This window comes from Populus alba, chromosome 8 (assembly GCF_005239225.2).
Source record: "Populus alba chromosome 8, ASM523922v2, whole genome shotgun sequence".
Taxonomy (NCBI): Eukaryota; Viridiplantae; Streptophyta; class Magnoliopsida; order Malpighiales; family Salicaceae; genus Populus; species Populus alba.
Genome location: NC_133291.1, coordinates 2,744,273 through 2,767,602, shown reverse-complemented (window position 1 = coordinate 2,767,602; position 23,330 = coordinate 2,744,273). Strand labels below are relative to the sequence as shown.

At 34.7% G+C, this 23,330-nt stretch overlaps 3 protein-coding genes across 9 annotated transcripts; 1 reads left to right on the top strand and 2 right to left on the bottom strand.

Annotated features, from left to right (window-relative positions):
- Positions 1 to 3: 3 nt before the first annotated feature.
- On the bottom strand, positions 4 to 4,433 carry LOC118052221 (probable serine/threonine-protein kinase PBL7). 2 transcript variants are annotated; one of them, XM_035063114.2, is made up of 5 exons: positions 4,228 to 4,433; positions 2,960 to 3,171; positions 1,718 to 1,907; positions 1,084 to 1,475; positions 4 to 705 (listed from the first exon to the last, which is right to left on the bottom strand). In XM_035063114.2, exons 1-5 carry the CDS (start codon positions 4,307 to 4,309, stop codon positions 442 to 444), a joined length of 1,140 nt encoding a protein of 379 aa, XP_034919005.1. In that variant the 5' UTR covers positions 4,310 to 4,433; the 3' UTR covers positions 4 to 441. The 2 variants fall into 2 exon arrangements, with proteins under 2 accessions (XP_034919005.1, XP_034919006.1); XM_035063115.2 differs by having other exon boundaries at positions 2,960 to 3,150.
- A 6,244-nt stretch (positions 4,434 to 10,677) lies between these two features.
- Positions 10,678 to 13,155, top strand: LOC118052236 (elongator complex protein 6). The gene is made up of 5 exons (XM_035063128.2): positions 10,678 to 11,040; positions 11,488 to 11,560; positions 12,009 to 12,214; positions 12,331 to 12,477; positions 12,714 to 13,155. Exons 1-5 carry the CDS (start codon positions 10,804 to 10,806, stop codon positions 12,834 to 12,836), a joined length of 786 nt encoding a protein of 261 aa, XP_034919019.1. The 5' UTR covers positions 10,678 to 10,803; the 3' UTR covers positions 12,837 to 13,155.
- Positions 13,156 to 14,719: 1,564 nt separating this feature from the next.
- On the bottom strand, positions 14,720 to 23,321 carry LOC118052237 (two-component response regulator-like PRR37). 6 transcript variants are annotated; one of them, XM_035063137.2, is made up of 10 exons: positions 23,131 to 23,321; positions 21,514 to 22,019; positions 19,157 to 19,318; positions 18,907 to 19,040; positions 18,422 to 18,583; positions 16,935 to 17,124; positions 16,393 to 16,837; positions 15,986 to 16,305; positions 15,552 to 15,835; positions 14,720 to 15,180 (listed from the first exon to the last, which is right to left on the bottom strand). In XM_035063137.2, the coding sequence occupies exons 2-10, from the start codon at positions 21,878 to 21,880 to the stop codon at positions 15,073 to 15,075; spliced, it is 2,172 nt and encodes a 723-aa protein (XP_034919028.1). In that variant the 5' UTR covers positions 21,881 to 22,019; positions 23,131 to 23,321; the 3' UTR covers positions 14,720 to 15,072. The 6 variants fall into 6 exon arrangements, with proteins under 6 accessions (XP_034919028.1, XP_034919026.1, XP_034919020.1 ...); XM_035063135.2 differs by having other exon boundaries at positions 15,552 to 16,305; positions 21,514 to 21,828; positions 21,922 to 22,019; XM_035063129.2 differs by having other exon boundaries at positions 15,552 to 16,305.
- Between the last annotated feature and the right edge of the window lie 9 nt (positions 23,322 to 23,330).

Here is a 23,330-nt window from a genome sequence, read left to right as displayed (position 1 = left end):
GTATATAAAAAAATTCCAACTCTCTGGCGTAATTCCAAGCAGATTTTTTTCAAGGCTGCACAAGTTTCTATTATGGAAGACAATTAGATACAAAGCCCCCAGCTCAATTGTACATGAAAAATTTTTGTATGGGGGTTGGAAGACCGGGGGGAATTATGATATTTGTAAGGCCAAGACGAATCTTACAAAACAGTGGCGGAGGAATTTTCTATTGCAGCACTGTGTCTGGAACTGCTGCAGGATTTCATCGACAAGTACCATTGCAAATGCAGCCAACAATTGCACGCTACTGAACTCCAATCCACTGATCTCTGAATCATGGAAAGAAAGATGTTTGGGTGAAACATCCTGTGTTCCCATGGTTTGCAGGATGATAGCAGTCTAACCGTTGGTTTCCGAGGATTGAACCATCGTTCTCACTAAATCTCTCCCCTACCAACTTCATTGTTCTCTTCTAGTTCTAGGAGTAGAAGGGCCTGTGCGAGAGCCCTGGACTGGGTGGGTCTCTGGATCATATTTCTGCAAAGCAAGATAAGAAAGTGCTGTGACTACATCAGCTATAAGGGGTCGCATGTTAGGCTGTTCTTGAACACACATTGCGGCTACAGCAAGAGCTTGATACAAGCCCCTCGCTGGATACTGGCCATGGAGTAAGGGGTCAGCCATCTGTGCAAATTTCCTTCGATCTTTAAACAAGGGCCGTGCCTGCAACATGAGACAAATTAGATAACATTCACTTTACAAGCATTTTGACTATAAATAGTGTTCTTGGTGATCAGAGCCTCACAGTAGAGCTGCACTGCATGACAGCAACAGCATAGAAAAAGCAGATAAAAATACTAACTAGCTAAAGGTGAAAAAATTATGCTTAATGTGTGAAACGGAAATGCTCGGAGCCTAATGATCAGCAGCAGTTCTCTCATATAATCCTGGGCTTATTACTACTCACTCTCAACCAAGAAAAAAAAAATAGAAGAACAAAGTTACATAGATTCAAGGTCGTTGCACCACATATTTATTCAGATGAAGCATCTACACAGAAATGATGAAAATACCATTGCAGGAGGAAGAAAACTTTCTTACCCATGCAACCAGGTTATGCTCCCCAGCAGCTCTTGAATTATCGATAGCTTTCCTTCCCGTAATAATCTCAAGGAGAACAACCCCAAAGCTATAAACATCTGATTTCAGAGTAAGCTGTCCTGTCATTGCATATTCAGGTGCACAATATCCATAGGTTCCCATCACTCTTGTGGATACATGGGTCTTGTCTCCAACAGGACCCAATTTCGCCAAGCCAAAATCAGATAGTTTGGGATGATAACCTTCGCCAAGTAAAATGTTTGAGCATTTCAAATCACGGTATATAACAGGGGGGTTAGCTTTGTCATGCAAATGCTCCAAGCCTTTCGCAGCACCAGCAGCTATTTTCATTCTTGTATTCCAGTCAAGTCGTTTTTTATCGGGTGGCAGGTCTGAAATATAAGCATATAAGAAGAAAAAATGCTGAAGCATTGGTACAAGAAATGTATATCAAGCCACCGTAGTGATTAAACAAGAAATGATAATCTAGAACAGAAATCTTAGCTGCAACCATGTAATTTTTGCACCTCACCTGCCACCCATCTCATTCAACTGTTTAGTAATAAATGCAATGGACAAAAAACACAACTTTTTTGCAGCCTAATTATCTAGAAATCAAGATTTGGTCATATACCATACAGATGGTCTTCCAGAGATCCTAATGGCATGTATTCATAAACCAAAAGTCTTTGATCTCCATCAGCACAATAGCCAATCAAGTTAACAAGATTTGGATGGTGGAGTAGGCTCAACATCAATACTTCAACAAGGAATTCCCTATTCCCTTGCAGCCCGTTACGATCAAGTTGCTTGATAGCTACAACCTACACAATCCAAAGAACATGGTTAAGGTCTAAACCAAAGGTCTATTGCGTATGGTCAAAACCATATGCATTAAAAAGATATTATCCTGACAGCTATGGGATTATTATGAACTAAACAAAGAACAACCATGGCTAAATAAAGATCAATATTTAACATTTCCAGTTAGAAGCTCACAACTTTTGGAGGAAGTTCTTCACAAGCTTTTCCTTTTGGTGAAATATGCACCTCATAATTCCCATCACTTTTATCCCTCCCAAAATAATAAAAACTACAAAGAAAAACTCGTCTTTTGATGATTCTTATTTCCAGTTAACTTCCTATTCGCCTTACATTATAAATAAATATTTTAGAAAAAAGCAACCACTAAGCAAGATCAACTATACTTCATTAAGAAGCAACCCATACTACCTAAAATGCCTTCAATGAGCTTGTAACAATGATTTCAGGCGCAGTGAAAGCGCAGCACAGATTCTGGTGTAGGTTTCGGCTTGCAAGGTGTAAGTGTACATAGATGAACACATGGGGATTTGCTAGATGATAGAGGGTGCTGTACAACAGTCATAATGTGAGGTTCTGGCACAGTTGTGATGGTGACAATAGTGTCCAGGGATCAAGGTAGCAACATTGATCACAGTACAGGCTAAGTGATGGTGCAGGACACTGGTGGGATGAGGTGACCATCATGGCATGAACGTAGTTGTGAGAAGGCAGAACTGCTGTTTGTTCCAGGCAATAATGATATGGAAGGTGATGTGTGGCAGCAAAATAACACGTGAAGATGCAATGTCAGTCTTGGCCAGGTTCGTGTTACTTTCTCTCCTAAGTATTATCAGTGTTTGTTTTGTCCTATTTGGTTCTTTGAGGCCTTATTTCACTTCTTTTTTATTCCAGTGCTTAAAATGCAAATACCCAGCGTCTTTTTTCTGCTAGTACTATACTTTTTAAGAACATGCAAAATGTCAGCCTAAAGGTCCACAGAATGCTTAAGCATATGTGCTGCATCCGAAAGTTTTTGGTGAAAACTAAAATTCCAATAAGTTCTTCAACCAACCTGATTGGTACTCTCCAATCTCCCTTTATATACTCTGCCAAAACCTCCTTCACCCAAAAGACAATCCGCCCTGAAGTTCTTTGTTGCATTTGCCAGTTCACGAAATGTGAATGTATGTGCTGCAATGTGTTCAGAGCCTCCATCCTTGGAAGCCTCCTTTACATCTGGTGCACCATTTGACTTTGTTTTATCTGAAATGAAATTAACACCATCTACAAATGATTGTAGAAAGCAAGATATAGTACATACTACTACATCAGCAAACATAAAGTATGTTTGAATATTGATAAAGTTTCATCATGTCATAGAGAGTATAGAAAGAAAACAAGAATCATGAAAGACAAAACAGGAATCCAAGAAGGATCCAAGCTGGGATTTTTTTCAATCACACAAGACAAGAAAACGATCTATCTCAGTTACAAGTATTGTGCATTGCTTCCATATGCACCACCATCTATCCAACTGCAACGGAAATATAAACAGTTTCTGAACTAAATGGTTTCTGACCAATTCTTTTTAAGGCAATTGGACCTCAACACCAAATAACTTGCGGTTTTTTCAGCGATGTAGAAATAAATAAAAATTGAACACCAGTACAGCCACTGGAACATTAATTAAACCGCCTTTTAGAATTAGCATTGAGTGACTTCTTAAAAGTGAGGATTTCAAACAAATGAAAACATGAATAAGTGACGGGACCGACATGAATAACATTACAAATCCATCAAAACTTTAATTAACCCATATTTTACGATCAAGGTGGGCAAAGGCAAAAGGTAATAATAAAATTCAGCTTCATTAATCATCTGATTTCTTGAATTTGATGCTAATGTTTACTGTAAATCGTCCATGAGTTGACCCCGGTAGTTACTGACAGTCATTTTAAGCCAGTATGATCTTATATCACACAAAAGCAAAGACATGGTTTACACTTCTCATGATTATAGAAACTCACCATGCCCACAAAGCCATTGTCGTTTGATTAAACCTCAAAACAGACCACATTAGCCTAAAAGGAGTTGAACATGGGTTAAAAGGAAACATCAATCTCGAATTATACCCTCCATGTCCAATCCAGATCAATACATTATTCCTGGCCCAGAAAAGATTGTTCCACACAATTATGCAAAGGACACGACTTCTTCAATTCAAATCATTTTACATGAAAAAAATGCATGAAAATCAGTCCAAAAAATATAAACTTGATACTGAGAATATGAGAAAAAAATCTAAATTTTCAAGCTTTATAGCGTCTTTCATTGAAATACCTGAAGATGATGGGATCTGATCATCAGGCTTCTTCTTACTATCATTTTTGCTGGACTTTCCGGCACAGGAAAAGCAACCCATTTTAGCTGCCTTTCTTACTGCGATGGGTATTATTACTTCACAGGGAGAAAGAGAAGGGGGGCAAAATCAGACCAAACAACGCTTCGAGGAAAGAGAGTGTCTGTGTGTTAAGTTCAGAGAGAGGGTTATTCTGGTATATATCTCCTCGTTCCTGTGTCTTTTTGCAGCTGTGCCCTTTTGTCTTGCCAATTTGTAAATGACGACCCGAACTTTTTATATTCTCCTTATTTGTTTTTATTACCAGGTAATCCCAGGCATCAATTTATGCCCCGTAAGCGTGATATTCTTAAATCACTCGTATTTTACTTAAATTTAATTTTGCATTTTGATGATGTTATTATCATTTTATATTTTATTATTTTTATTATATATTTATTATAGATTTTAGTCTTTATTTTTAGTAAAACTATGGCGTATCCTATTCAACATAACTTAAATGTCACTGGAATGCTGTTTTATAATTGTTAAGATCAAATTTTAATTCATCGAAAAATAAGATTTAAATTTTAAATAAAAAACCAGGTTTTTTAATATTCTTTTATTTTTTAAAAAAAATAAGTAACTTATTTACTGGTGGATAGTATGTACAAGGGAAAACTGTGGTATGAACAAATTTAATTTCTAATTTGGTGATAAAATTTGATTATCCTAGCCACATAAAAGAACAATTTATACTTTTATCTGTATGCTCTATGCATGGATATAAAACCAACATTTAATATTATCATTGACGTGTACAAATAAATTGATGTGTCAATATAAAACGACAAGCAGTGAAATGCAGGCTCATAATATTTATTAGATAATCAGCCAACAATTAAAATAGTAATCGCCCATCAATTAGCATGATTGGTCGATCTATCATGTCAATTTCTCCTTAAAAACTCTTTTTTTTCAAGTTTTTAATTAAAAGCCTTGAATTATAACTTTGCTTGCAGATATATTGTAAATTACACTAACTTGTTTGAAATTATAATTGTGATTTCTTTTTAAAATATTTTTTATTTAGAAATATATTAAAATAATATTTTTTTATTTTTTAAAAATTATTTTTGATATCATCGGATTAAATGATTTAAAAACATTAAAAAATTATTAATTTAAAATAAATATATATAAAAATATAAATTAAAATTTTTAAAATATATTTTTAAAACATAAAAATAAACAGTGACTGATTCCCACCTTCCTCTTTTATTATAAAAGCATGTGAGCAAGCTATATATAGAGCTACATGATCGAAGATTTATTTTATTTCTCTTAGTCTTCACTCTCTGATGCGAGCAAAATTTAGACTCATACCGGTTAGTATATCTCCGACAAAATTTACCGGCTAATAAAAACTAATCAAAAAAGCACGGTGCGGAGGAAAAAGGAGTTTATTTATGAGGTTCTAGCATCCGATAGATTTCAAAACATGCTTACTAGCGTTTGGTAATTCTATATTTTATATGTTTTGACATGTTTGATTTAAAATATATTAAATTAATATTTTTTTAATGATTTTTATATGATAATATTAAAAATAAAAAATAATTTTAAAATTTAAGGAAGATTTCTTGATCAGTACTGTCAAATCTATTATAATTCCATTATATAATATCAAATTAATGCTGCTATATATGCTGAGTGATCTCAGAACCTTTTATATATATATATATGTATATATATGTATATATATATATATATATATATATATATATATATATATATATATTGAATTGCACGTTGAACGAGCATTATCAATGTCATGTCTTGATACGAGATTGTTTGAGGCAAAAAAACACCAACAAAGATTTCGGAAACATCGACGTCTTTAAGATTTGGTGATTATTAGGTAGTTATAGGTGTTGCTTATGTGTTTGTTTCGATAAAATATTCGCCGCTTTTATTCTTGTGTGCAGTGGCAGAACTCTGCTTTCTCTCCGTGAAAACACAAGAGAGAGTGAGAGGGACAGCCTCTGCGTTCTTCGTGACACCAAGCTTCCTTCCACGGGACACGTCCACTGTTAAAAAAACGACAAGCAAAGTGTTCTTTAAAATAGATCCCTGGTCTGTGTTTTGATTCCGTGGTCTTGAAGGAATTTTAGCTATGAAATTGAGGGCACGTAAGCCTCTTCAATTATAATGTAATGGAATATAAAAAAAACCTAAAATTATTAAAACTCAATCTCACTTGCTAAGAATATATATAAAGTCAAAGTTTCCAAAGCTGCGGGTTGTTAGCAATAATTACAATGGAGTCACCTAACCTAGTAACTTTAGTGCATTGCCGCCATGTGATTGATAGGGGATCTTGTGAACGCCAACTTGAAGGTAAGGAAAACTTTCCACATAAACGTTGTCGATACGAGTTTTATTGAATTATTTTTTATTAATTATATATATTAGCTTTCAACCTGTGAATTTTAATTAAATTATTTAATGGTTCTATTAACTAAAAAATATCGTGTGGTGTTTTGATTTATTTTTTTTTTAGTTTTTCTCATGATATTTATGTGTTTCAATTTTAAATTTTGTTGTAAAAAAATATCTATTTTCTTTAAAAATTATTTAAATTTAAATCAATGTCTTTAATATAGTACCTTTAATTTAAGAGATTTTACTTGCAATACAGCATGAAAACCCGTTACCAGACAACTTGGTGCATTTAACCCCACAACACAGCAAGGGCCAGACAAACTCTTAATATTAAAAAATAATTTTACCCATGAAAACAAGGTCCCGAGTAAATTGCAACGCTCGTTTATAAAATCCCAATAAAAATAAATTCCGCGGATGATCTTCTAAGAACATCAATATTCAAGGACAGTGAATGTTGTTTTTCTTTTTTTAATTTCATCTGATAATCAAGCCATATTTTTTATCCATCTTTTGCACGCTGTGACGCTGGTATTAATTTCTTTCCGCCTTGAGTTTTGAAAACCTACTCATTATTGTATTGATCCATTGAACTCAATCCTGAAATGGAAAATGACAACCCTCGTAACAAATTTACTTGCCACGCAAGTTAACACCTCAAATATTCAACACTGATCTTTGCCTTTCACCAAATATTTTTTTAAAAAATCATTCTTTACCTTTTTTACATGAACTGGTCATCATTTGACGTGTAGATAAGAAAAAGGGAGAGAGAGAGAGAGATGACGAAGTAATGAAAGAAGTCGTCACTGCTCTAAATTTCTGGTAGCATCTAATCCTTAGCAGAAGGGCACCCATCCCTTCCGAGGGACAATGATGGCCTCGTCGACAGGCACATGACATGGATTCACAAAACTCGTGAGGAAACTTGCCTTTCCGGTCAAATGAAGCTGGAAGTCACTGAGAAAATCAAGGGGCTGAATCAAATAATTCTGGACACGAGTAGACTATAAACTATGATTCTGCAGCTCAATTAATATTCATCTTCTCCCTGGTGGTTGTTTTTCATGTAGAAAATAACTAGAGCATGATTGTCTGAGACATGCTTTGCCGGTGGTATTCTGGCGGTTAAGTCGAGGCTTTGAAAGAGCTACTTTTGTCAAAACCGTGTTCCAGGGGAAGGATTTTTTTTATTAATTTGTGGATTTGCCCGGCCGAAAATAAACAAATAACTTGTAAATAATTACTTTGCTCGATTATTTATATTATTTTCCCGTAAAGTTTGTGGATATACGTAAAAGCCGTAATTCATCGTCTCATACAGCACCCATGCGGCGGCGTAGCTTTCCTTCGAGAGAGAATCCTGGGTGCCTGTCTGCTACACCCTTAAAAAAATCTATCCATTTACGTGGACCCCATTTCAAACATGATATTTGACCCTCTCGTCAAAAACAATTAACTGTTTTAGAATCAAAATTTCCTGTCAACTTTTTCATGGATTAGCTTTTCATATGTTTGTTTAAAATTTAATTTTTTTAATTTTTTTAATGTTATTAGATGATTTTGATATTAATAATAAATTTTTAAAAGTAAAAAATATATTTTATTTTAATATATTTTTAATAAAATATATTTTAAAAAATCAAAACTATCACAACAGCACGCACGGTATCACCTTGGATATAAATTTAAGAAGATGCCGAGGAGGGAAAAAAAAATCTTATAAATATAATGCCCGTGGCTTGTATAGACTCGATGGATAAAAAAAATATTTAAAAGATTGAAAACTATATATATTCTTTTTCTAAAATTTGATTGTTTTGAGGGAGTGATTAGGACGAAAAGCCATGATCAAACGGCCAAAAATAAAGTGTCTTTTATTCTAATTGAGAGGGGTATGGGGGCTTTGTCGTTTTTTAAGTTTTGACTTGCCTTTGAAATAAAGGACCAGAAATGATGATGGGGTGCCAGCTGGTGCCAAATGGCTCATGACTCTAGCTTGGGTCACATCTGAAGGGGTAAAAAAAAGAGAGAAGACAAGAGCCTGGTCTTCTAGATTAGTTTACTCTCACTGGTTATCTGTGGTTGAGGTATTTGAAGCCATGAAAGATGCAGCAAATGTTACGACCAGAGGCATCAAATGAATGAAGATGGGAAATGAGTGCGAAGGAAGCCAGTTTTCCTCTGACAGTTACTAGATTCAAAGCATCTAGGTTTAAGGTGAATCCAAAATATTTAATTATGATAATTAGCTTGATCTTAAATAAATATAAATTTAAAAAATCATGGAAGATCTAAAATATTCTGATTTAGAAATTATCGGGTTTTTTTTTGAATTATAGATGATTTTTTAAATTAAAAATATTATAATATATTAAATTGTTATATTTCTCCATGTAAAATAATTATATGATACCATTCAAGTTCAAGATAACTATCTTTATATATCCTTACATATCATTGTATATACAAAATATATTTTAAGAAGCCCACCACATGTCCTATTTTATTAATAATATATGAGAAATGTTTGTTTTTATTAATTAAATATACAAGATTTCAACTCATTATCAATGCCACATGAAATAAGAATTTTACAATCTTTCTCTCTTTTTGAAACAATAATGTTCATGGGATATAAATACTTCTTCATCCATTCAAATAAAAGGTTTAAATTTTATTTTTTTAAAATCATATATATTTCAAAGCATTAACTAACATTAAATTTAAAAATAAGTAAATTTATTGCTTAGAATTTAAAGTTATTTTGAATCATTTATTAATTTTCTCATAAACACATTGATTTTATCGTCAAGAATCTTTAAATTTATTGATTAAAACTATTTTTGCATTATACTTATATTTTCACCATTAACTCGACGATCCTAGTCTAAGAAAAATAAAGCTAATTACCTTGACATATTAATTAATTATCATCAAACACAATAAATAACCTTATCATTTATATACTATGAATTTTGAAAACAATACCATCAAGACAAGTTGAATTATTGAAATACTGGATTAAATATGATTTATCTGTGATTTAATATGGGGTTCTTCATGAATGTATCGGTTTATATTTTAAGATGGAGGACGAGGTTTAATTTAATTAGATAAAAATAAGTATAATGTCAACTGTTTATTTCCTTCATGGTCCAGCTATTTTTTTTTTTAATAAAATTGATTGTTGCAACGCAGAGAAAAGAAGAGATTGCTGTAAATCCAATTATTTATCTGGACTAGAGTGAATTAATATATCGAGCTGAGCTAACTTTTATATAGATATTATAACTTCTATATAAGTATGAAGTGTACAAATTGAGTTGGGTTTATCGGGTTTTAAAAATTTTAATTTGCTATTTGACTCGTGATATCAATATTTTAAATTTTTAAATTTATTATAATTTATAATATTTGTATTATCCAGCTTTAACGGAACTATATTAGATCAAATAATACAAGCTGTTTTTTTTTAGCACCTCTAGCATGTGTGCTTCAAGGGTGTATAACATCAAGTTTCAACATGAATTTTGTTAAAATTTAAAATTTCTCTCACTTCAAATTAATTGAATTATTTTAATATGATAATATCAGAAATAAATTTTAAAAAATAAAAAAATATTATTTTAATATATTTATAAATAAAATTTACTTTCAGAAGAACTATTTATTTACAAACTTGCTGTGAAACAAACCATTGTTGGTTAAGGAAACCAGTCATGTCTTTATCTATTTATAGGGCCTATGAATATGATTTATTTTTTTGCGCTATGATTAGCTGAAACCCACAAGTTTAACACCGGGGCTAGGGCTACTGCAAAGGCACGAGAGGCTAGAAAAATTACTGTAGCCTAGCCCAAACCTAATGGAAAACAAAATAATTTGAGTCCAGGGCTTCGGGCACAAAATGACTCGAATATATTTATTAACGTAGAATAAAAAATATCGACGCACTTGATTGCAAGACTCACTATAATTCAGGCAGCGAAGTTTTAATTTCCTAAGCTAACTGTCATCAATCTGAAATCAAGAAAACAAAAATCCCTCACAAAAATAAAAAAAAAAAGGAACCCTCCTTCTCAACCTCCGTTTTCTGCTCCATAGACAAAAACCCTAAACCCTAATCACCGATGGAGAATCGAGCTCTAAATCTCCTAGACGAAGCCCTGGGCCTCGACTACCAGACTGACCCATGGCCTCTTCGCGGAAAAGTGGTTTTAATCGAAGACTGCGTAGAGACCAGCGGCTGCTTCGTGCTTCATCAACTCCTAAAGCGCACGCTCTCTTCCCAATCTCCAAACAATACAGTCATCTTCCTCGCTTTCTCTCACCCCTTATCCCACTACGATCGCATTCTACGCAAACTGGTACTCCCTCCTTTTTGGAGTAAGATAATGAATTTTTAATCACGGTAATTAGCGTTATTCAAGTTAATCATAGCAGTTAATTTTGACTTAGAGGACTGCTAGGTGCAAACAATGCCGTGTTCTGGTCCAGTTCCCTGACTTTTGTGAAGGGGCAGTGCGGTCTTAATCAGGGGAAACGTTTATTAATTGTAAAATGAGGGTAGTTACGTTCTAATCTATCAATTTGCATGTTTATTCTAATCTAGTGAAACTAAGTAGTGAATGACTGACATTGGCCGTGATACGAGAAAAACTTTGGTGTTCTCACCATTGTGATTTTAATATCCGTGGGTCATACCATGTAAAATTCGAAATACTAAAATCGCAATGGAAGAAGTATGGTAGAAGGGAAGCACTTGAGTTTTTTTTTTTTAAACGGTATGACATGAAGGTGTGGTGCTGTGACAGGGTTGCAATTTGGTAGCACAAAGGGAAAATGGCAGATTCTTTTTCTTTGATATGCTTAAGCTACTGTGTCCAGGTGAGAAAATCAGGTAAATTGGTTATTGATAGAACTGCTTGCTTGCGATGCTACTTTAGTTTAATTCTTGTTTTAAATTTCCTGTGGATTTTCTTTCATGTTTTATATCTTACACGAAGTTATTATCTTTGCCTTAAAGGAAGCAATTGTGGGTTTTTTGTTAGGTTAATAGTTACAGTTAGTCAGTGTTTCCATGCACCCTGTTTACTAGAGCGACATTTGCCATGCTGTGATGCTTTCCTAAAAGCTACTGTTAATTTGATGAAGAAGTTCATATTTTTGGTCGCTTTGACTCATTTCTTTCATTTTGCTTACAGTGTTATTAATTATCTCAGAGAAGTTGTTGTGAACCATATGATAAGATACAAGTTATTAATTTTAACATGTTTTTGGTGAAAATGATTTCATGCCAGTATGCTGTTTTCTGATCCTTCTGTTCTTTGACTAGATGAGAAGGAAGGGAAAACTGGCAAAGGTGGATTTACTGCATTATACTGGAAAATACAGAATACAATATGTGCCTTGCCTGAAAACAACAAGAACCATGCTACCATAATGATAGATGACATGTCTCTTATGGAGGTGGCTGCCCGTGGCTCTTCAGATCATGTCTTAGACTTCATGCATTATTGTCACACCTTAACGTCAGAACTTGTAAGACAGTTTTGTGATTGTTTACTCCTTTTATCTACCTCGTATAATATTTCTGTGTGTGTAATTACTTGCTTTTTGGCTGAATTATGTGGCATCTTATTTTGTTCTTGTTATAGGGTTGCTCCTTAATAACACTTAATCATGAGGATATATATACAAGCATGGAGAGGCCTACATTTATGTTACAGACTAAATACCTTGTGGATGTTTTGATAAAGGCAGAACCTTTAGCCACTGGGTTGGCAGCTGATGTACATGGGCAGGTAATGCATATCACTATATCTATATGAGCATATGCTGTTTAAGTTTTGCTGTGTCTTTGACTTTATGTGTTCAGGAAGAGGATATGTTAGATATGGAAAGCATCGTCTCAAACTGATAAGTTCCCTTTTGCATTTGACAATAATGGCTTTGAGAATGCAAGCTAATAACTCGGATTTGATGTTGTAACTAGATGTTCTCGTTTCATCAAACTTTCTCATAATTTTATTTGCTGCAGTTGACAGTTTTGAACAGGGATTTTTGCAATGTGAAGGGGAGCTCAAAGAACAAGATAAGCAATTTCCACTTCAAGGTCAAGGAAAATAGCGTTGAATACTTCTATCCTGGCACTCGAACTTGAGGAGCTAAACTATTTGTGTTTTGACGGACACCTCCCTATTGGGAAGGGAGCAAAGCTTTCTGGTTATCAGAACTGTGAAAGGAGGCTGCATATTTTTTCATCGGGGGAGGCATGTGCCCGGTGATGACAGTTACAAGAAAAATGCGATCTTCCAAAAAAGGGCAAAAAAATTTCCCTTTTTCTGATTGGAATTGTCAGATTTATCTGTAGTGTTATTTTTCAACCAACTTTTTTCGTTTTGTTTGATCTGCATTTCGAAACCAACTTAACAAATAGAATTTGTAATACTAATGAAGCACAACTCATTTTCTCTTGGTCACGTTACTGCCTGTTTTGTATTGTGAGGTGTTTTTTATTTAAAAATAGATTAAAATAATATATTTTTTTATTTTTTAAATAATTCAAAAAACACTAAAAAAATTTAAAATAAAAAAAATTTAATGTTATTGGGTTTCTTGTAATTTCTACGGACCTGTATTAGTTAATGCCATTTTGGAAAGCTGTTCAGTGCGTTCAAGATTCTTTGGTTTTTCATCTTCTTCATCTCATTCATATCCAATGATGAGTGCACATGAGTTATATTTATTTTTGTATTTTAAAAATATATTTTTTTTTACTTCAAATTAATATGTTTTTAAATTATTTTGATGGGCTAATATTAAAAATAAAATTAAAAAATTAAAAAAATATTATTGGCATAATTTTTTGAGTGAATTACACTTGCAACTCATCGCTGAAAGATATTGCCGTTATGATATCATGCATAGGTCTCCAGCAATAACTATATAGCTCAGCGATGGTAGATGGCAGAGAAAGGATCTTCACATAAAGAGAGGCCAAACTTCTTACTTCTTTTGAATTTCTGTTTTCTTTTATCATTCGGAGGTTCAACTATTAACCTGGAGATTGTCTAGGCTTGGCAACTATGCCTTGCATGCATATTGAATTCATGATTTTGTATACTCTGTAGCCCTAATAGGCAAATGTTATTCTACGGAGAGATTTTGCGACATCATAAAAAATTCATCAATTGCAAACGGGCCTATCCTCCACCCTGCTAGGTAGACGATCGTTCAGTTTCAGAATCGCCAGATAATTGGGCTGCGGGCCTGTTCAAGCATTCATGGTCCACCGACCACGAGGCCCGAGTAATCTCATTGGTTCCCCAACTGTCCAAGCGCAGAATATGTGTTTGGGAGTTTAGTTACTATTATTTTTTAAAGTATTATTCACTCAAAAAAATATATCAATAATATTTTTTTTATTTTTTTAAAAATTAGTATATTAAAATAATTTAAAAACATTAAAAGCATATTAATTAAAAAAAATAATAATTTCAAAAATACTTTTAAAATCCAATTCCAAACAGTCCCGTAAAGCAACAAAAGAAACGAATAGCCACCTCTTGTTCAGGATAACATACACAGTAACGATAACAAAGACACGATTATTGTTCCATAGAAAGCAAGCAATTTCTTCTTGGTTTCTGTCTGCCTCTTCACCTGGATAACACTGGGTACCAAATTTTAGCGACACTAGTGAGATTTCGGAGCATGGCATGCTGGAAGCACCGTTGCAAGGAAAGAAAATTAGCGACTTTCTCACAGCTAGAATTAGAAAAATATGAAGATCACCTAACCAGCAAGCAAAACTTTGGATCAAAAGAAATTGATAAAAACATGATATTTGCTTGCTAATAATTTTTTAGCAATATTTCCCACATCAAGAAATGCGTTGTGTTTGCAATGAGGATATCCAGATGCTAATAATGTTTCAAAGAATAAGACCGGACTATAGCTACCCTCCTCCCTACCTGTGTGTGAGGATTCTCAGCTACATTCAAAACCAGTTGACAAAGAAACGAATTGAGAACAGAAACATCATGATCAGAACAGAATCCGTTGAAAGGAGAACAAAAGAAATGGGAACCTTACAAGTTTGAAGCAGTACCCATGGGACCGGGTTGGCAGTCCTTGGTAAACCACAACACAACAAATCGATGGGCCCATTTACTGGAGAAGGCTACCTTGTGAAGGGTTACCTTCTGTGTAATAGTAGTAGTCCATAACAGTAACACCTATATGAGTCCACAATCATAGAACAGTAAAAGATGTCTTTCTGAACAAACTCTTACACACAATTAATTTGTCCTTGATAGCAGCGGTTCTGTAATTTTTTTTTCCTGCCACAATCCAACCGATCTCAATTCCAAAGACACAAGCTGGGAATGGTCGGATTAGCTACGTGCATCCTCATCTTTATGTTCAGGTCCCACTTGTCGCACAAATTGTCCTCGAATCCGGGGTCTTTGTTCTGCCAGCTTCTTCCTACTCTGGTATCGAACCTAGAAAAGATTATGAAATGTAAGAGGGAAACTTTAAATACAGTTTAGAAACAACCATCTTGATAGATCCTTTATTCTGAATTTCACAAATTCACTTAGATGACTGTTGGGATAACTAATGTTTTCACCGGTGAAGACTGCTAACGAAAATTCATGGTGCTTGATATGTCCATGGTGATTGATCTTAGAGTTGGGTGTTTATCCATGCACGTGTAAGTGCACAACTGAGAGATCTTTTTGTATGTCAAAAAGCTCAAGTACCGTCTTTTACTAAAGATTATCTATATGCTAGGACTGTTTCACTAAAGGTACATTTAAGGAAAATAATTTAATTCTAAGCTTGTATCAAATGACGCAGCAATTTCAGTTACCTTCTTCTCAAAGCATCTCTCTTTCCTCTTCTGGCGGAATTTGCTCAATGCAGCCTCTCTCAGTGCAAAGTGATTTCGACCAACTCCACTCCTGCTCCCACTTTCATCACCAGGTCCAGGAGTTTCACCTTTCTCAACAGCCCCACTCAAGGCGATGCTGCTTCCATTCTGGCCATTGCTCCAATGGTCACTTCCTGAGGCACTTCCATTCAAACTGTAATTACCAGCATTTCCTTCCGTGGGTGTGCTCAACATGTTAGACGAACCACACTGGGGAGCTGCAGCTGCCATATTCAAAGACAGGTCATCATGGTTGGCGAGCTGCTGCTGGGGCATGTTATGCACACAATGATTATGGTGCTGCACTTGACCTTGATGGTTCACACCTCTTGATTTAACCAGAGTTGTGTTAGCAATAGGAGCATCACACTTACCCTGTATTACAGGCTGAGGAAGAGCTGTATGGTCATTCTGCACTGGCTGGAAGGCAGAAGGATATTGGCTTTTAACTGTAGATTTGAGAGTCGGCTTGTCACTGATTACAGAAGGTTTGGCGAAAGTAATATTATTTGTAGAGCCCATGTCATTGTTGTTACTACTTCCATTGGAACGCTGATTAGGAGGTGTGCTATTTGAGTTAGATTGGAGATTTTGCATTGATTCTGTTTTTGCTGCCTCTGAACTATTGTCAAGCGGAGAACAGCTGCCTACATTCCCTGTTGGAGCCTGATCAGCAGTTGAAGCAGAATTATACCTGCATGGAAATGAAGATTCAACTTTCAAATGTATCTTCATCGGAGAACAAAAGGATGGATATAGTCAGAATCTGAACTTCTCCTACCTTGAGAATGCTGAAAGGTCTGAATGCCTCAACACATTTCGGTCATGGGAACTGGCCCCGGCATCTCCAATATCTCTCAGCCTTTTCAAACTCAGCTCAAAAGAAGGCACCTCCCTGATCTCATAGGTGACCTCATTTTTTTGGTTAGAGGAGAGACTGTTTGGGACGTCTAAGACTAAACTATCCATGTGAGGATTAGCACTGTTTGTGATGCCACCCTTAAGATCATTGCCTTGGTTTCTTAATTCTGTATTGCGTTTCTCACTGTTGAGCACCTGTTGTCTTTTCTCTAAATGCCCACCATCGTGCTTTGATTTTATTTCAGGAAATTTCTCTCCATCATTATCTGCTATGTTGATTGGTACCTTTTTGATCGGATCTTTAAGCTGCAAAATTGGAATTCTAGGTACTCCTATCTCCAAGTCCTTGCCCATAACAATATTTTCTACAAATTCAACCAAAATTCAAGAAAAGGAGGCAGATAAGGGGACATCAGAGAGTGAAAATCCAAAAAAAATCACTGCATACAGAGCCATGCCTACCAAGTTCATCATCCTGCTCTCCACACTTCTTCTTTGTAGCCAGGGGCACCCAGCTGTTGTCACATGCCTCAGGCCTTGAGTGAATTACCTGGGCGCATGTGCTATCAGGAGGATCAGATAAATGGTCCTGGTCCCATGGTGACATTGGTTTGGGACTGTCAACTTCAACAGCCCTCTTTGTCCAGGAACTCTGCAAAGACAGAACACAAGCGTTGATACAGATATTTGAATACCACTTCGTTACAAGATGCGTGTTAGAGATCTGCCACACAATACCATTCTTGTGTTAAGGTACCTTTCTTTGCCAAAAGTATCTTTGCATGCATTGTCTTTAGACACATAAAATATAACTTGTGCACACACATGCACATTAACAAATCCACTGTCAAACACAGGAAAGATACAGAATCATGTCATCAGAAGTTGTGCTCGCTATATGGAAGCTTTAGCTGTTCTGCTTTATCTATGGTTGTTTCTTAAACCATTATTCTAGGATTCATGCAATCATATGACACCATCCTATGTTTTCTCACCAACTTAATCCTTGCACATTGGTTTATGGGTTATCCCTTTCTGAACAAAATACATATCACTCACTAAGTTACCATCATCGCTTTGATATGGCATATGACCAAATAATGTCTGCAACATTTGCTCTCTACTTTTAGCCAGTGATGTATTATGCTTTATTAGAGAGACGTCCTTTTAGCATTGTTGTCTATCTATATCTACTCAAGGGTTAGCATATTTGCACAATAAAGTTTCTAGAGAAAGACATGCAGTTAACTTAATGACAAAAAGCGACTGGTGTTTTTTTTCAGAGAAGCAATGAATTTTCTACCATCTATGCTACCATCTATGCCATTATCTATGCATCTCATTTGTATGTGGAATACATAGATTCAAGCAAATGTGTGTGCATGGACAATGGCATGTCTAATTGTAGACTAAAAGGAACCAACATTGTGTTGTTTTAGTGATACAACAAATATAAGTCAACTGAGCTCCCATTCAAGTCTTAATAATAAAAAAGGAATCTTGCTGTGCAACACTAAAATACTGACATGAAAACAACACACTTAGAAAAAGATCACTCGCCCAGCTTGTACATGTATACATTGCACATGAATTCTAGGGTCATTGAAGCTTGATTTTGGAAATCCTGAAAATGCAAAATCTCCTTAGTAAAAGACAGGAAGCAAAATTTTTGCTTGAATATTCTATCTCCAGCTTGACCACAGATAACAGCACTGAATATGGCTAGGTACAACATTCCAATAATTAATCACTGACAGGTTCATTGCAGAGCCATATCTATAACAGTTTCTAATTATTAAGTCCCAGATTCAATGGCAAAAAAAATTGTAGTCCTCAAAGTACAAGGAATACCATTACCCACTACTCTATTACTATCTATATTCTTTTCATTATTCCCTACATAAATATCAAAGTATAAGCTTGTCTATAAAAAAAAAAAAAAAAATTACCTGGGTACCACTTCCATTGTCACTTCCATCCCTTGCATTCAAACCAAGGCTTCCAATGCCATCATGATCATTGCTGTCAGTATCGTTGTCTGACTCATCAGCACTGTTTGACTTTGTGGATTTTTGAGTCCGCACAGCACTTTCACTCCCGCTACCACTAGCCTGGTGAAATGATGAATAGTAAATGCAAAACAGAATTTCAGAGCTTTGCATTTTTTTGTGATCCTATATCGCTGAAGTGGTAAATATTGTGAATACAAAAAAATAAGCCAACAAAAATCCAAACAATACTCCCACAACATAAATGGTTCAAATTTGTGTCCATAATGGTGTTCTAAGCAAAATTGACAACTTCCTTTAAAGTTGGAATTTCTCTAAGATTGACATAAAATGCATATATATAGGGGATACTTGAAGCTAAGAGTCCAAATATTGATCCATATTATTTGTTTGATGCACAAATTGACAAAAGTATAGCAACTCACACTATGGCACTTCCTCCAAACATGTTGCCAGAGGATTTTAAGCTCATTTTTTCGAATAGGCTTCACTAAAAAGTCAACTGCACCCTTTGACAAACACTTAAAGACTACATTCATGGAATCGTGAGACGACATCACTGCACAAAAGAGTCAACAGGTGTGGTAGTTAAAAGTATCAATTTCTTAAGATGAAAGTCATAAAAGAGTGTCCGCTCCAAACAAAAAGAAGAACAAAATAGTAAAGTATACTCACTAATAACAGGAATATTCCGGCAAGTTTTGTGGCTCATAATCTTGCTTAAAAGGCCAATGCCTGATAAACAAGGCATGGCCACCTCAGTTAAAACAAGATCAATGTGATTTGTCAGATCTTGTAAAACCTTCCAAGCTTGTAGACCATTTGATACAGCACTAACTAAAACAAAAAATACAGAGAGGGGGAGGTGCAATTGTTAGCTTATAAACAGGAGGAATGGCAACAAATAGGAGAAAGTTCCATGCATTTGCTGGGATACGTAAAAGAGTAATTTACATCATCTGTTACTTCCTTAAGAAAGTAAAACTTTTATCCATTACCAGTCATTGTTTAAATATTACATCCAAGAGACTTATTGAAAAAGTTACATTAAGCAAATGGAGAAACACGCAAGAAAAAAGATTTCAACCATTACATAATTATATTTTATCAAATGTGATAACTTTACTGTACTTAAATATATAGAAAATATTACAAAGAATAAAAAACCCTACTCACCTCCAACTCTTGAACCCAAACCAAGTACTTAAATATATATAAAAAATATATTTTATCATAATTGTATAAAAAGCTTTACTGTACTGAAATATATAAAAAACCCAAACATAACATAATTATATCTTATCAAATGTGATAATGTACTTAAATATATAAAAAAATATTACAAAGAAAAAAAACCCAACTCACCTTGGACTCTTGAACCTAAATCAAGTTTATAAATAATCCTACCATTTCCATCCCAAATCCTGAGGTGAAATTTAAGTTTTTGGTAATGGTATAAGAAATTTTTTGATGGAATCCAAGGGAACAAGGGAAAAGTGTAAGAAAATTAAACTGACTTCTCAATTTTTAGATCTTTAGAAGAAGCCAATGAGCCTTGTGGTTCAAAGGTGGCATGTTCTCCTCCCCAAACAAGCTTAGGTAAGCCAAATGATAAAATGATCATGAGGCAAAGGCCTCCGGAATTTAGGATTAGGGGTGCTGATTGGATAATACATGAGCTTTGGGGGTGCCAAACATTCCATAAAATAAACTTTAAATTGAAGGATATGATTAAAAAGTTTAGAAGTTTTGTGATCAAAATGTAAAATTTGCAAAGTTTGAGGTTGCCATGGCCCCCATCGTTCAACATAGGCCTGCCCTACCTCTATCAAAACTCTTTGGAACCCTTATCTCTTATCAGAAGCTTGATAAGCATGATTGATGAGCACAAAAGTTTCCTTATTCAAAGATCCTTAAGGTGACGTGTTTATTAGAAGACACAAATCTTGTTCTTCTCAAGAAGAGCAAGGCTTGAGTATCATCCTAAAGGAATAATTATATTTTTTTACTGTTCTGAAACAAACACATACAAGATGGATGGGGAAGTCATCTTTATTTCCCAAAAAGAGTTTGTGTTTGATGTTTTTAGGAGAACAAGAAGCTAGGTCATGAGGCTTCTAATACTGCCAGTGGACCTGACAACAAGCTTCACATAAACAATGAGGATAATCTGTCCAATTTTCATAGCAAGCCAATTCATGCATTGCTGATCTGCCCTGAAGATGCAGGAGGAGGAGAGATTGGAGAAGGAAAGAGAACGTGATGAGAGTGGAGGAGAAACCAAGGGAAGAAATATAACAGTCAAGATAAGGAGTAACTAAATCTCAAGTCCAATTGTTAATCGTCAAAACATGCAACTTCAGGAAAAATAAATTATGGATGCTCTTATACAAGCATCAAACCCCATACAGAACAGGAATAGGAACTTTTACTCTTCTTTCTATAACTCTGAGGGCAGACTCGCCTTTATTTGAAATGGAATAGGGAGAAAGTCAGCACCACAAGAATTGAGATCCTAAATAAAACCATTTAAATGGGGGAAAATTAAAAGTCCTAGTTAATAAAAGCCCTAATGGAAAATCAAATATTATATAAATGAACAATCTGAAATAGTTTAATAATGCTTATATATTTAATAATCTAGAGTAAGAGCTAGATAAACAGTTTCTTCACATTTGCCATCACTTGAATTTTTATGTCTTGATTTAAGAGAAAGAGTATCTTCAGTTTCTTGAGCATCTCAGGACATTACTCATCAGACTTCCTTTTGCAATACATGTCAGCAGAATAGGGTAGCTAAAAGAGAGAGATGCTCGACTGAAGTTGCCAAAGCATTCTATGATAAGTTATCACCCATGTATCTCTTTTTATATGAAGTTTAGGTCCTGATTCTCTGAGCAAAATAATAGAGCAGGCCATGACAATACTTAGCTCATGCATCATTTTCTTTGCATGATTTGAAATGTCTTCTACAGATCATATATCAGGTCAGCTCTTAAGCAAAAATAAGTTAGCAGCGTAAAAATACTTACCTTCATAGCCACAATTTCTAAGCAACGCACTGACAACATGGCGAGTTGAATCATCATTTTCCACAAGCAGAACCTTAAGAGACCGAAGAGGCAGGAACCTCTCCCAAATAACCAAAGGCCCTGGAGACTGTTGCTGTTGACTCTTAATTACAACCTGGGCATCTTTCTGGACCTGAAGCAGTTCCATGCCCTTATCATTCATAGCTTTTCCATCCTCATTAATTTGTGACTCATCTTCCTCAGAGAGCTCCTGGCCCTCGCCCATGATCCCATCCCTTATTTCCTTCTGCTCATCTTCTACAATATGATTTTGTTCTGCGACCCGTTGGTCAATGGAAGCATTTTTATTCATCTGAACTAATAACATCAATCAGATTCAAAACGACACAAATAAGGAACACATCGGACCGAGAAGGTGAGAAAACATTCTTTATTCTGCAAGAGAGATTGCATATTTCATTGTCTCCAAGTTAGTGATCACATCAAACACAATAGCTCAACAAGTCCTGCACAAGTTATGCAAGTCGCACATCAAATGCTATACACAAAACCATAACCTCAGAACTACACTGTGATAACCTTTGAATGCTCAAACATTTTGATAGCGTAGCAATATCTTACATATCTATAGCCGAGAAAATATAGAAAAAAGAAAAGGTCAATATGTTTTTATATCATTAATGTTCAATAATTTGGATCATAAAAACATTAAATGAAACATACAGTTTGTAGGTATTTAGCTCGGAAAAATTAGAACATTTCATTTTTCTTCAGACACGGAACATATCAAAGATAAGATTCAAAACTCATTCTTGAAAAGAAAAAAAGTCATAATTTTGTTCTTCAATTTCAAGGCAAGCAGACAAGCCTGCAAAATGGAACCAATATCGATGTCTTGCCTCCCATCCCTCGCTCGAAATAAGAATCCAGACTATAAAAAGCAATAAAAAAGAATCCAAAAAATGGACATCAAACACAGTTTCCTTCATACAGCAATAAAATAAAACTAGATCTTGAAATTTTTATCCGCTAGATCGAATAAAAGCAAAAAAGAAATTCACACATGTAAAATCAACCGAACTCTGATGAACCATGGAGACTTTACTTCTATGGATTTGAACCATATGAAAAGATTGCAAGCTAAATTTTATTTTCCCTTTCTGTCCAAAATTCTTGAGTCTCTGTGTTTCCAAGCTTCTTTTGTTCCTTTATGTCAATTTTCTCAAAAACCAAACAGATTATAGTAACAGAGATCAAAATCTCTCAAATTCCGACCAGGTAAAAATAAAAAGCTTCAAAACAGCTAAAAATGCAAGAATTCATTTTTTTTTTTTAAAGTACCCCTTCATTTCTTCGAAACAAACCTCAAGAATTCAAAACAAGTTTATTTTCCTCAGTTTTCTCAGCAACCAAACAGACAATAAATTATAAAGTTAACAGAATATTGCAGTTTCAAAATTTTCAACAAAAAAAATAAAGAACAAAAACTGAAAAATAAAATAATTAAACCCCGTATCTTCTCGAGAAAAAAATACCGTTTGTTTCATTTTCCATGAAAAAATTGAGTTGGTAGCTTTGCAGCGTGTCAAACAGAAAAAAAAAAAATAATGAGTTTACCTTTTAAACTTCATCCTCTCCCTCGATCCAGTTATCAGCCTTCAAAAATTAATGTACTTGAAAAAAAGATTAGAGACTGATAAATCAAATACATTAACTTCTAGGGTTTCGTTCACAAAATCTGCAAAGAAGAAGAAACAACTTGACTGGTTGAGAGAAGCTAAATAAAATACTGATATTCCAGGAAGGAAAAGAAAAGA

Coding starts and splice junctions, on each gene's coding strand:
- LOC118052221 (XM_035063114.2), bottom strand. CDS start 4,309: ATGGGTTGCTTTTCCTGTGCCGGAAAGTCCAGCAAAAATGATAGTAAG. Junction 3,172..4,227: donor TCAGATCCCATCATCTTCAG/GTATTTCAATGA, acceptor AATCATTTGTAG/ATGGTGTTAATTTCATTTCA. Junction 706..1,083: donor AGCATAACCTGGTTGCATGG/GTAAGAAAGTTT, acceptor CTCATGTTGCAG/GCACGGCCCTTGTTTAAAGA.
- LOC118052236 (XM_035063128.2), top strand. CDS start 10,804: ATGGAGAATCGAGCTCTAAATCTCCTAGACGAAGCCCTGGGCCTCGAC. Junction 11,041..11,487: donor ATCGCATTCTACGCAAACTG/GTACTCCCTCCT, acceptor GTGCTGTGACAG/GGTTGCAATTTGGTAGCACA. Junction 12,215..12,330: donor ACACCTTAACGTCAGAACTT/GTAAGACAGTTT, acceptor TTCTTGTTATAG/GGTTGCTCCTTAATAACACT.
- LOC118052237 (XM_035063129.2), bottom strand. CDS start 21,880: ATGTTATTAGTTCAGATGAATAAAAATGCTTCCATTGACCAACGGGTC. Junction 18,584..18,906: donor TTTGGAGGAAGTGCCATAGT/GTGAGTTGCTAT, acceptor TCATTTCACCAG/GCTAGTGGTAGCGGGAGTGA. Junction 17,125..18,421: donor ACAATGGAAGTGGTACCCAG/GTAATTTTTTTT, acceptor CTGTCTTTGCAG/AGTTCCTGGACAAAGAGGGC.